This window comes from Cryptomeria japonica, chromosome 11 (genome assembly GCF_030272615.1).
Source record: "Cryptomeria japonica chromosome 11, Sugi_1.0, whole genome shotgun sequence".
Classification (NCBI taxonomy): Eukaryota; Viridiplantae; Streptophyta; class Pinopsida; order Cupressales; family Cupressaceae; genus Cryptomeria; species Cryptomeria japonica.
The window spans coordinates 183580472-183594700 of record NC_081415.1 but is presented as its reverse complement, the minus strand read 5'-3'; the positions used below and the strand labels follow the sequence as shown (position 1 = coordinate 183594700).

Genomic DNA, 14229 nt, shown 5'->3' with positions numbered 1-14229 from the left:
GTTCTGCTCCGTATTTCATCCAAATGACTTAAATAGAACTGCGGAGGAACATATAAAGATCTTTGAAGAGGCTCTCCGCAACAAACAAATTGCATATACAGATGTTGCATGTAGGCTTTTCCCCTAGTCCTTAGGAGAAGATGCATTTTACTAGTTTATCCACCTGCCAATATTGTCCATTGATTCTTGGGAAAAGTTGAAAACAACCTTCATCGGCAAATATGGAATTCCCATCACGCCTACGGAGCTCTACAAACAGTTTGTAGAGGTAAAGAGACAGGGGCATGAACCAATTAGCTCCTTCAACAACAGATTTCACAAGGCCTTCACCCGGTTGCAAGATCCATATGTAGTGAGTGATGCTTCTGCAAGAGAGATTTACTACTCAGCTCTAGATTATCTGACAACGATGTTTGTCCGACAATCCCATCTTGCACCGACTATACTAACAGAGGCATATGCTAAGGCCATGGAGATTAGTAAGGGCTTAGGCCAGAATATTGTAGGACCATTGCTCCATTTGGGACCATCTGCAATGCCCAATCAGATTCAAGGAATCAATCAAGCCTTAGCTCACCAAGCACCCATTATGAATTAAGTCCCGCAACTAGCATATCAACCCCCACAGGCTGCAAATCAATTGGTGCTCCATCCTAGACCACCTATACCTCAAATCTCTCCCAACCAGCCTGTGTATCTGCAGAACACTGCAATATCTACCAGGACGCAAGAGGAAAAGGATGAAATGCGTGAGTTAATTGACCAAATGTGGAAGCTCTTTCTAAGGTCACTTATTTGCACAACCAAAATAATCAGTTGCAGAATAACCAAAGAAATCGGCACCAAGGCCAACACCAAAATCAATACCAAAATCAGAGTTATGAGAGGCCAAATAGGACATGGAATACCTGTCCTAACAATGTTGGAGTTCCTACGCCATTAGATAACCCACTAGCATCTGAAAACAGGTCAGCAGACAAGGTATTTCTGGCAGAGGCTGCTCTATCCAATTGGTGTAGACTGCATAACACCAACCAGCACTCGGAATTACAGTGCGATGAATTTTAAGTGGCAGCAAACATATTCCAGCGGGAAGTTCAAAATACAATGTCTCAATCAACACCTCCTACTGGATATGAGATAGTTCCATTGCCTAGGTACAATACAGCCCTGGTTCTAGAAACCTACATTCCACCCTTCTTCCCTAATTAGGATGAAAATGAAGTGGCGGATCCATGTAAGCCTGTAGAGGTGAACGCCTTCCATCTATACCAACGTGGCAACCGAGGGTATTATAACAATAACAATTAGAACAACAGTGGCCCATATACCACTTCCACGCCTCCATATACCACTTCCACGCCTCCAAAGGACATTCAGGTTCCCCCAGACCAAAACGTAAATAATAACCCAGGTTATCCAAGGGCGCCACAACAATACGCAAACCAAGGTCAACCCGAGAAGGCGCACGCTTCCCCTAAAGCAATTATTTTCCCAAACCAATCAACTACTGCCCCAAACCAGAGTACAAGTACTCAACCCTCTCAAGTAGAGAAGCCTTCCAATAATGCAGAAGTTATTAGGGTGGGCCAATTGTTAGCAGAAGAATTCAGGAAGGTCAAAATTAGTTTGTCCCTTGCTGAACTAATGAAAGTTTCTGAGGTTAGAGACACAGTATTGGGTAGCCTTAGGGAAGGTTCGCCAGTTCAAACAAAAGGAGGTGATGAGAACTCAGGACAAAGAGCTCCACCACAGCAACCTATGAAAATTAACAATGAAGTAAGAGAGAGAGGACCAACAAATGCTAGAGGTGCAACAGTGAACTATGTTGCACAAGTGGAATCCCTAGTGGATTAGTCTGTAGGAACTGGTTTTGAAGTTAGAGCTCGGGAGAGAGCTCAAGATAATTCGATGACGAAAAATGATATAATATCGATAGAACCCACCATTAATATATTCATAGAAAAGTTGGAACCCCCACCTTTCTTACTGACACTTCGGATTTTTGGTAAAAATCTGCACAACTGTTTGATAGATTCAGGAGCTTCAGCTAATGTTATGCTTCTATCTATATACACTGTCTTAGGCCTAACCCCCACTAAGACGAATAGGAAAGTAACACAATTAGATAAATCTGAAGTAAATGTGGTGGGTGAGTTAAATAACATTCATATGCAGTTGACAGCGGATCCACGCATCCAGATGTACATCGATATCTAGGTAGTAGACATTCTGGGGGCATATGGTATGTTGCTAAGCAGAGATTAGACCCGCGTCCTTAATGGGTGGTTGCACTCAAGCTTCACCCACATGTGGATGCCATGGAGAGGGGTGGCAAACCAAATCCGAATTGAGTCTGAACCCAGGCTTAAGCTAATGATCACTGAATATAATCAAACCAATGTGACATTATTTTTGGAGTCTGATATGGGAACCTACAGGGCTGATATGGGCCCAACAATGAAGTTTTGTTGGTTCAATGTTTAGGGCCAATTTCAAATTTAGAAAGAATCACAGAAGAACTTGATGATGATGTATCATCAACAGAAGAGAATGAGCTATTTAGTAGCTTTAGAGACTTTTTCTGCAAATGTGCAGAACAAACACAACACTTGAATTGTGGAATTTCCATTGACCTGCTTCTACCTGACTAGTGCAAAGTTCATAGCGCTGCACATTCTGAAATAACATGATCATTGTGCAGAACAACATTGAACCAAGTGTGAAAGAAGCACCTGGATGTACTGAAAACTCATGTGCAGAGACAAGAATGTGCTGCTCCACCCACAAGTCCCAAAAAAGAGGTCCCCAAACATAAAAAGGATGAAGTACAGAAGCTGGAAACTCAAACTTGCAAGGTAACGAACCTGAATCAGGCTTGGACATTGAGGTTTGATGGTTCAAAATCCAAGCGAGGACCCGGGGCAAGAATAGAATTGATAAGCCCCAACTTATTTGGCCGCCTACAGATTGCAATTGCATTGTACCAACAATGTGGTAGAGTATGAATCTTTGGTTCATGAACTGTTGTTGGCCATTAAAAAGGAGCACGGATATTGCATTGTTTTGGAGATTTAAAAGTAGTAGTCAGGCAGGTTAGAAGGCAGTACACATGCCATGACAAAAGGCTAAATTGTTATCGCAACCGTGTGTGGGATATAATGGAAAGTTTTGATGCTTTCAACATCAAAACCATTCTCCGATCACAAAATCAGGTTGCTAATTCATTGGCACAAGTTGCAAGCTCCTTGGAACCACTGTCAATGCAGAGTTTAAAGAAGTTCATGGTTGAGTTGACATCAGTCCCTTCTGTTCTGGATAATGTCACCAATTTTCAAGTGTTCGATGATGACAAGCACATTATCGACTTCATCACAAGTTCAGATGTATTCATAGCACAAATTATTGACGAAGGAGAACCTCAAGAGGCTGAAATCGACATCGAAGGTGTCCTGAATCTCAAGACGAATACTATTCCTAGAGGGATGGTGCAACTTGAAAGGATCTTTGATTGGGATCAACTCAAGTCTCGCAAGGAAGGTGATTTCGAAGGGGGCGTATGTGACAAGATCAATATTGGCATGGTAGATAATTAGAAGAATGTGCTGATTGGAAAAGTATGTACATCGCAAGAAAGGGACAAAATTCTTAAAAAATATGAGAGAATTTCCGGATATCATTGCTTGGGGGTATGAGGACCTGAAGACTTATGATACCTCAATCATAACCCACACTATACCACTCAGGCCGGATTCAAAACCATTCAGGCAGAGGCAGCGACCTGCCAATGCTATCTTAGAGCCTCTGATCTATCAAGAAGTATAAAATTGTTGTTGAAACTGTGGTGGAATTTATGCAGATTTAATGGATATTAAAGCTGCCTGGTTTCTTTGTGAGTGCATGGTCTCCTTCTTCATCTTTCATTTTTCTTGTTATGTAGTTTAATTTCATATGGTATTTTTAGAATTATATCTGATAGAAACCTTAAGCATTCACACCATTAAGGATTGACTAATTGTCATTTCCTCTTGCATGGTTAATCTGAACCAATTTTATGCTCTTGTTCGGTTATTAAATATTAAATGAATGAATATCTGATTCTGAATTTATGTTTAATAGCATGAAAATCCAACTCCCATTGAAGATTGCGCTAGTTTTTACAGAGTTGTGCTTCATTAGCTGATGATGTGTAATCTGGTTTTTTCAAGGTTTCTTTCTATTTTTGTGAACATGCTGTCTTAGGTAGATTAATTAGGCATTCTCTCTCTTTCCCTTCCCTTTTTCCCCCTTTTTTTTTAATCAAAAGTTGAAGTCCGAAAAGCATCATGTCAAAGATAAATTTGATGAAATCAAAATTGTAGTATATTAGGGAACCCGTGCGAACAAAATTGATTCTATCTAACCGTAAGTCCCATTGTGTTTTCAGCAAAACACATCAAACTGTTGAGCTATCCTACAGTCATGACTTGACTGTTGAAACCTTGTGGTTGTCCCCATTGATCAACTAAAACAGCATTAGGGATTTCCTTATCTCAAGAGAGGATAGGATACTCAACATTCTATTCTGCATTGGCCGGAGAGAGTTGTAGCGATACGAGTTTAGCCACGTCAACACTAGGAAATTCTAAGATGGAGTGAGGTACTCCCTCTAGAAAATGCATGTTCTTCAAGGTTGAAAAACGTGCATGAATGCTTAATTCACAAGGATGACTGTTGAGGATAAACTTAATGAGAAAATTGGTTTGAGGTGCGCCCAAAGGACACTAGGCCTTGGATGCTGGACCTTAGACATTGATGAGAGGAAGTTAGGTTCCTCAGATGCTAGAAAGATTAGTTCTTGATACAGATCCTTGGATGTCGGGCCTTGGATGCTACAAAATGGAATTTTTGATGTTCTTCCCGGTTATTGAAAAGTGGGCTTGTGAACAAGTTGGATCTCAAAACCATGTTGGGCATCAAGGTGAAGTTGAAATTTGGGACAAAGTTGCATGCATGAAGCATGTTGGACAGCATGGACAACATGGACTTTAGGAGCAACTGTGATGCTGAAAGGAATATGGACCTTGAGAGCAACTACAACACAAGGCTTAAGTAGGATGTTGGAACTTGGAAGTTAAGAAGTTGGGTAATTGGATGCTAAGAAGACCTTGGATGTTGAGAATAAGATGTAGAAGGTTGGGAAACTGGATGTTTGGGATAATTTGGGCATTGAGAACCTAATAGGGGATGTTGTGAAGGATCTTAGTGGCTCAACAATTATCAAAGTCATAAATTAGGCCTTCTCATTAACACTGGAAATATATTATTTCTTTTGGTTATCAATCTTGAGAAAGTGTGAAGAAATATTTTTGGGAAGAGTATCATATTAGAGATGCTTTTGGTATTATTTTGGGAGAAAGAAGAATTGATGAAAACAATTCGGGTAATTACTAGATCTTGGTTTGGGCCAACCTTCAATGTTGTTGTAATACCAATGGACCAAATGTTTGTATGGAGATAGTTCATGGCAGAATATTTTTGAGATACCTCTGCTGGGCTTAAGATTTTTGTGTGAGTATCTATGCTACTAATGGTGGGATAATCATTTAAATTGGCTTTAGAGGGATTTACTACCATTGTCTCTCCTAACTCTCTTCAAAATGACATAGGTGAGAAGGTAGGATTTAGAAATTTACTCTAGCATGACATGAGATATTCTTGCTTATGTTATGCTCTTAGCTTGATTGAGAGTTATTTTGATTTACTTGAGACAACATCTAATGATTAGAGCATATATGTGTTCTGAATCCTGACTGTATTTTTATTTTGCATGAACATATTATTTTTTTGTTTGTTAGTTGAGGTTTATTGCTTTATCTGATTGAATCATTGAAGAGATTGTTGTTGGCTGTTGTTCAACTGAAATACCTTTGTCAGGTTTTTCCTACTTAAGTTTGGACATGTCTTTGGGTATCTATTGTGTATTCTTCTTACTTGTACTATCATCTATTCTTAAGAAACTCTTTTCTATGTGCTATTCTATATCAATAGAGGGTCAGATGCTTATTCCTATTTCTGATATTTTGTATTCTTTTCTGGTTTAATTATGAAAACACATTTTCTATACTACCAAATTTCTCTACTTGCTAGATCTAATTCAGAGTCTATAAAAATCTCTGATTTATGGAAAACAGTCATAGCATGTGAACATGGCCCCATTGAAGCCACTGAAGTTCTGAGCAGATGAGGTATTGTCTTTTGCACATGTAAGCTTTCAGGAAATATGTGCTATAATTTATTGGCTTATCTCGGCTGGTGTTATTGTTTGTAACTAGGTAATACTAAATTGCTCTGTTCAAACACAAAACTTGGGTCTGCTGCTTCACCAAGATTAAGGTTATACCCCCCAAAAGGAATAACTCAAGTAATCCTATTTCTACTTTGGCTAGGTGAGTTTAGAGTAGATAGAGATTTTTCGTCCTTGTGTAGCTTCACAATGGCCAATGGATTTTTTATTTATTTATTTTTCCTGAAAAACAATCATCAGATTCCTGGGGAGAAAGCTTCATCCAGATTGGTCTCTATTGCTGTAGAATTTATCATTAAAAATTTAACATGTATTTGATTTGTAGGTTGACAATTTTCTGGCATTTCTTCAAAACCTTTAGTTTACAGCTTTTGTTTGTCTGCTTCTGTTCTCTTCATGAAGAATTAATCGAAAAATTCTTTAAACCATCAATTTATTTGAGAAAAATTGTTCTTCTTGAAGGATATATAATTGCTTCTTTTATGCTATTACAGTCATGAACTTCGAACACCGATGGCTGCAGTAATTGGGCTTTTGGACATCTTGCTTTGTGATGAATACCTCACTACTGAGCAAATATCTATGATTTCACAGATTCGCCGTTGCTCTACAGCTTTGCTACGATTGCTGAACAACATTTTAGACTTGAGCAAGGTATAAATATCAGTGATTATTTTTTGCCAATTTTTCTCCAATCTGATCAAAGGAAAATATGGAAAGGGTATTCACCATTATATCTACATTTCTAATGAAGACAATTGCAAGTCCATAGAGTACATATGTTGAAATTATCTTGACATTCACATTTTGTTTTGACAAATAGGCTTCCACTTAAAGATGTATATGTTGGAGAAAATGTACAGATTATTGGTTCTATCTTGTGTGGCTCTCTGAGAATCATTTTACATGCCATACCCTTAAGCAAACCATTGTTTTTTAAACCAAGAACTAGAATTTTGATTTGAAATTCATTATATGCAATGTCTTTGTATCACAAATGAATGTGCACATACATTGTTGTTTACTAAACCACCAGGACTGTGGCAACCACTTCAGTGGTGATGGTTTAACCTTTCAGATGAACTTATGCATATTCTAACTCGTAATCAATTCTATGTTCTTTGTTTTCACATTTTTTCTCTATTGTTTTGTTTAAGTTCAACTTTGAAAAAACTGGAAATGCATTCCTGTCCCACATACTGACTTTGATCATTTGTAGATATTAATGTTAGTTCTTTCTTCTTTCTATTCCCTTTCCTATAGTATCTACTGTGCAAATCAGGTTTTGAGTACATATTGTTGTTTTGGATTAACAATGTTGAACTTTTCTAATTTTTTTGAGAAACATTTGTCTAGAGTTTAAAGCATTTGAAAAACAAAATGTAAAGAAATTCTTAAGAATGCCTCTCAAATAAATTGAATTGGAGACAAATATTTGGATCGGTGGTTGTCAAATTGTAAAAATATATGCAAATCCCATCCGGCATGATAAATTGTTGAAATTAGGTAAAATACCACATTCAATTGATTCAGTTCTTTCTACTAATGAGGCTCAGTGCAAGTCTTGGGTGAATCTGATCTAAGTGATACCTTCTCATGTCATTTAAATCAAAGGTTACCATAAGCAAGCCTGGATAGGTAGCAATGTTGGCTTGGACCATGGGTTTGCTCCCCGTTTGTCTCAGTTCGACTCTGAGGCCTGGAATCAACCGATGGATCTGGCTTACGGGTGGCTTGGTACATCTCTAGGGACTAGTCTCGCCTCAACTCGCCCCATAATGGGAAACTTGTGTCGCTAGGTTGAGTCGTGGGGATACCATGGACTAACAAAAAAAAACGGTTATCATAAGCAATGGAAATACCAAAAAAAAAAAGGATTAGTGAGAACAAATTATATTTCAATTCCTCTAATGAATATTGTTGAGATATTGTATTAAGAGTGTTTATGGCTATATCTGATAAAATAAATATAGGAAGTAACATTAAAGATGACAATGCATACTAGGTATAGGAGTAAAATATATCTTTATTCACACATGAAATTATTATAGAGAAGAAGACCAGAGATGGTTGGCAAAGGGTTAGAGTTCATTCAACTATACCATGCTACCTTCCTTGATGGTACACAACATATTTGAAGGACCCAACGGTTGCCGAGAGGAACACGACCATCAACCAAACAACACATAAACTACCTAAGAGTGACAACAAACTTAACTTGGACAATTAATACATTTCCAGATAACCAATATTATCAAACATAAAAATATGCATTGTACGTTGATTACATCATTCCCCTCAAAAGAAAAAGTCGTCTTCCAGACTGTTGACGTTGCTAAAATCATATCGCTACAACTTTCTCTAGCCAACGCAGAATAGAATTTACTCGCTGAGTATCCTATCCTCTCTTGTGTAAGGAATCCCTAATGTTGTTTTTAATTGATCAAAGGGGACGACCTCAAGGTTCCAAATGTCAGTTCATGACTGTAGAATAGCTCAACGGTTGATGTGTTTTGCTGGGAGCACAAGGGGCCTTACGTTTACAAGGAGCTGATCTTCATCCTAAGATGCTGCGGGAAAATAAATACAAAAGGATAGGGTTAAGAGACCTAAAATTAACAAGATTGGTATGCGAGTAGACGGATTCAACATAACTAATCCCTTCTTGGCCAAAATAAATCACAACCTCACAAGAATGGTACAATCTTCAAGGAGACTTGGAATATTTTCAGACTGCAGATGCATGCCCAAACACCCAATTTTGGCGTAGCTCAAACAGACACCTGCAATTGAACTAAGCACGATTTTAAAGGCTCGGGCTAACCATACAAAGGGATACACAATCAACACATCCCCAATGGTATGAACCCGAATCCATCAAATACCTGCACACCGAGAAGGATCTATCTAAACCTGCTGAAGGAAACCATGCAAACATAATAAAACCAAGATGATAAACACCGTACTTCAATGATCATATATTGATTTTGGCTGTCATTACAACAATTTCTGTAGCAGTTCTACTCTATTCCTAACTACTAAAATCTAACTTTCTACAAAACTCTAACTATCTAACTCTAAAAAATCTAACTAGAATCTAACAATCTAATCCTTTACAATCAGAGGCATCCTACCTTTTATAGATTTTACAATTTGAATCGAAGGCCAGGATTGACTGCATCCAATAGTCCCGACCTGCCTTCTAGAAGCCTGACAACTTTAACCCATGCCCATTCAATCCTCAGTTATTCCCCCAACCACTATCTCAACTGCCGACCACTGTTTGTTATCAATTCAGATCTATCCAGTAGTTTGACATAACTGACCTATGTCCCCTCGCTTTGAATTCATAGGTGGGACCCATAGGTATTCTTTTACAATAAAACAATTCAGTTTTTCAAACTGATATTTTGGAATTAATTCCAGCTGTATATTTCTGAGAATGCATATTTGTAGCATTTTGTGTGCTCTTTGTCCTCGGTCTTGCTGTGACTTCAACTTGTTGTCTGGTGGTGGTGCGCTTCCCTGTGCTTTGTTGTTTTGATCCTGCGCTCCGCATCCTCGCTTCCCGGCGTTGATTGCGATCCTATCTTCAAATTGCGTGTCAGATTGCCACCTTAGCTTTCTCGGTGTCGTAGATCTGCAAACAATCAATTTCAACCCGGATTAATCATTATGAAAAATTAAATAAATTAATCTAACAAATATTAAATATTAGTTGAAGTTGGGCTTTTTTTGGCGAGGATGAAAGGCGTTTGTATTTAAAGTAATTAAAATCTCCCCTTGCGAAATTAGGGTTTCAAGATTTAAAAAAAAGCGACCCCTTGTTTAAATTTGGCCAATTGATTACAAATGCGAGATTTTGGTTTGAGTTAAATTGCTCTCCCTCTTGACATTTCAGGCGAATAAGGTTATATGCGAGATTCACTTGACACATTATTTGCTCTCTTTTGAAATTTCGGGTCTCCTAGCCTTCTTGAGAGATTTTCTTGTTTTGACTTAAAACGCCTAACTTCTAGAGAAGAAATTCGGCTAATTGGAACATACTACATGACTTATTCATCTTTTCTCTCAAAATATAATCAAAGGCCGGAATACGTTTTGACCACCCTTGGTCTTAGATGAAACTCGTGACTTAGAAGGAAATGAGCGAACTTTACCCTTGACGACTTTCCTTTGGCTAAGCGAATTCGGCCTTTGAAGTGCAATTGTGCGATTTCCTTTCTTGCAAAACCCCCAAAAATACCGAGTTTCACTTTAACGCTACTCCCTTTAGAGAAATTTCGAGACTTTAAGCAAAATGTGAATTTCCTTTGGCTTCCATTTCTCTCGTTTTGATTTTCAACTATAGAGCTTGAAATGTGCGAACTTTAGTCTTTTTTGTAATTTAGGCCTAAGGTTGGAATGTAACTTTTCGGCCTTTGAGGACCTTTTGGGCGATTGGTTTCCTTTGGATCTTTTCGGCCCATGAGGATTTTCGGCTTATTGAATCATTGTGCGAAACGAGGCGTTTTTACAAACTTCGGTATTTCTATGAAATCGAACAATTTCGTTCTAACTCCACGAAATTCACACTTTGCCCTTCGTTGATGATTTTCGGGCCCTTTGGCTAAAATGTGCGATTTTAAACTATGTCATTTTGAATGCCTAACCCTTGGAATGCAATGTCAGGTTATTTCTTCACGATTACAAGCAAAGAAATGACTTTACCCTCCATGTTTTGCCTTCATCGATACTAGTCTCGGGGTTTTTAGCAGAAATGAGCGATTTTCGTTGCAAATCGCGTGACTTTATTTGCAAACTTCGCGATTTATAGGTAAATCGTGTGACTTTGTTTCTAACTTTGTACGCCTTGTTGAAATGTAGCTAGGTCGAATCCCTAGCTCAATTAATTTTAATCTGGCGCTTGGCCTTAAAATTAATTATATTGATGTAATCATTTAATGCATAGGGCTGGGCCCAAATTTGAATGCTTATGTAACTTGCATATTGATTAGTTATATGTAATTGGGCTGGGCCCAAATTTGAATGCTTATGTAACTTGCATATTGATTAGTTATATGTAATTGGGCTGGGCCCAAATGTAACTTGTAAACATTGAAAGGGCAGGCCCTATTTGGGCGCTCAAGGAAATTGTAATTAATTAATTAATATTTGCATCTTGGCGGCAAAAGGGAAATGGCCGACCTAGGTTCACGAGGCATTGCAATCATATCAAATCAAGGCAAGACATTGTCAATTGATCATGAGTTTGTGCAATTCAATTATCCCTGCAATCAGACTTGGGTGATCTTGATACAGCAGTCAGCGAACTTGATTGTGCATTAGCAAACCACCTTGTGCAGCAACGAACTTCATAGAAGGCTTGTGGATCAATCTGAAGGACCAGCGAAGGCCAGCAAATCAATCTTGTGGACTAGCGAATCACCCCTAGAGTCTAGCGACTACCTGTGAATTTCATCCTAGACTTAGTGAATATTATTAATATTGTGTAAATCCATCCTTCACCAAAGTCGTTAGGTTCTAAGTGCACTACATCAGTCTAATCTGCTGTGAAGGCGATCTCCAATTCAGATCTAAGATTGTGAATCAGATAAGTCAGCTATTCTTGTGCCCTAGGTGGGCGAATATGTAATTGTATCATTACTGATTTTAATATATATGATCTAAACTTTGCTGCTGGGTTTTTCCTCCAAGAGGGAGGTTTTCCCAAGGTATCCTTGTGTTCGTGTGTGTGCATTTTATTTATATTCTGAGTTTTATTAATTCTGATCACTAAATCAACATGGTATCAGAGCTTGTTTCATAATAGTTGTGATCAGATTCATCAATTGCAGTCATTTTTCAGTTTAACCTATTGCTCAAGTTCAGTCAACATGGCTTCTTGTCTTAGGGCTGAAGATAGGTTGGAAGGTTCCACCAATTACACTTCATGGAAGGTCAGAGTAATGATGGCCTTAAATGACCTTGTTGAATACGTCGGCAAGGATGTTGCTGAACCTAAAGACGAAAAGGAGAAGGACGAATGGAAGAAGGACTACCAAGCACAAAGGGTGATTATTGATTCCGTCAAAGATCACATTGTGTCATCCATCTCCAAGAAGAAGACTGCGAGAGAGATGTTCAACACATTGGAGAAGATGTATGAAGTCAACAACACTAGCTACATACTTGCCTTAAGGAATCAACTCGCTCACATCAGATTGGAGAAAGGAGAACCTGTGGCTGCTTACTTCATGAGGATCTCTGAGCTAAGGGATCAGCTTTTTGCCGTTGGGAAGAATGTTGAAGACAACGACTTAACTATGATGGCTCTAAATGGTCTTCCTTCTACATGGGAGCCCTTTATTCAAGGAATCAGTGCAAGAGTGGAGCTTCCTCAATTTGATCAATTGAGAGGAAATTGCATTCAAGAGGAATCTCGCTTGGTTGCGAAAGGAAAAATTAGAAGTCCTCATGACAGTGATCATCATGTCCTCATAGCTAAGAAGGAAGGTGGCCATTGGAAGAAGAATAACTTCAAGAGAAATAGAGATTTCAGACCCTCTACTCCCGATTCAAGGAAGAAACCAAAGGACTTGTCTCACATCCGATGCTTCCGATGTAACAAGTTTGGTCACTTTGCAAAGGACTGTCAATCTCAGCTTGAGCAAGGAGAAGCGAACCTAAATGAAGTCTCGGAACAGAAGAATAATGAAGACTTCCTCTTTGTCTCAGCCTTGTCAAGCAATGTTCAGTCAAACAGTAACACTTGGTTGATTGACAGTTGTGCATCTAGACACATCATAGGCTATCGGGAGCATCTCTTTTATTTGATGGAGAAGGAGTCCAACCTTCATGTGACTATTGGTGACAATGCTCGTTATGTAGTAAGAGTTTTTGGCTCTACTTCTTTAAAATTAGATTTTGGTATTTCCCTTCATCTTAGTAATGTTTTGTTTGTACCTGGAATAAAAAGGAATCTAATCACTATATCTGCTCTAGAAGATAAAGGTTATCAGGTTGTATTTTTTGAAGGAAGAGTTATTGCATGGCCTAAGGAGTCCAACATCAAATCAGCTCGTGCCATCGGGATTAGATATGAAAGCCTATACAAGCTTTCAACTCACACTTTCAATTAAGGATATAGTCGATAGATTCTTAAAACTATGATAGGAGTAAATCAACTAGTTTTTGAATCATGTGAACTTATTACTTAGATAAGGGTTAAGAGGGAGTTACATATTCCCCATAATCCTTAGTGAATGCATTGTTGTTGATTATATTTAGCAGGGCTTAAACATGTTTTCTAACCATTGATGTTGAAATCTGATTTACAAACAAATTGATATCTCTAGTGTTGGATTTGAGAAGTATGGCTAACCATTTGAATTCGAATCAGTTCTGAATTTATAATTCTTATATGATTATTGCAAGGATGTTCTTGATTATGATAGAACTAACATGTGTTCCTTGTTTCTCTGAAATATGCTTTGGCCAAGTGGGAGTTTTCAGCTCCTATGATACATTGTGTGTATCTTCCACCCTTTGCGGAGTGCAAGGTGGGACCACCCTCTACGGAGTGCAAGGTGGGTCCACCCTCTACAGAGTGCAAAGTGTCAATTTATACTTCTCTGTAGAGAATTTTTGATGTGTAAGACCTCTTCCACCCTCTGCGAGCAATGCAAGGTGGATCCGTCCTCTGCGGGTGTGCATGATGGGTATCATGGAAGGAGTCCATGATGTACTTAGAATTCATCCTCTGCAGGTATGTGTTGTGCGTTGCACACACTCCCCGTCGCTGACAGGGTCCCCCTTGTTTCTTTTTTGATTTTCGTCTTGCCCCTGGTGTAGGATTTTGTATTTTTATCCGCCATTTTGAGATTCAGCAGGTAGTGGTGAGGAAGTGATCTTGCAAGAGATTGAGCCCGCCCGGTTCCTTAAGTCCTGAGGAGTTTGTAAGA

General features: G+C 38.6%; 1 protein-coding gene across 3 annotated transcripts in view; it reads left to right on the top strand.

Annotated features, from left to right (window-relative positions):
- Positions 1–14229, top strand: part of LOC131031370 (histidine kinase 1) — a 225044-nt gene that overhangs the window by 106812 nt on the left and 104003 nt on the right. For all 3 annotated transcript variants that reach the window (XM_057962472.2, XM_057962471.2, XM_057962473.2), the window contains exon 5: positions 6781–6940. In XM_057962472.2, the coding sequence (XP_057818455.2) occupies positions 6781–6940 (160 nt within the window). The remainder of the gene's footprint in view (positions 1–6780; positions 6941–14229) is intronic.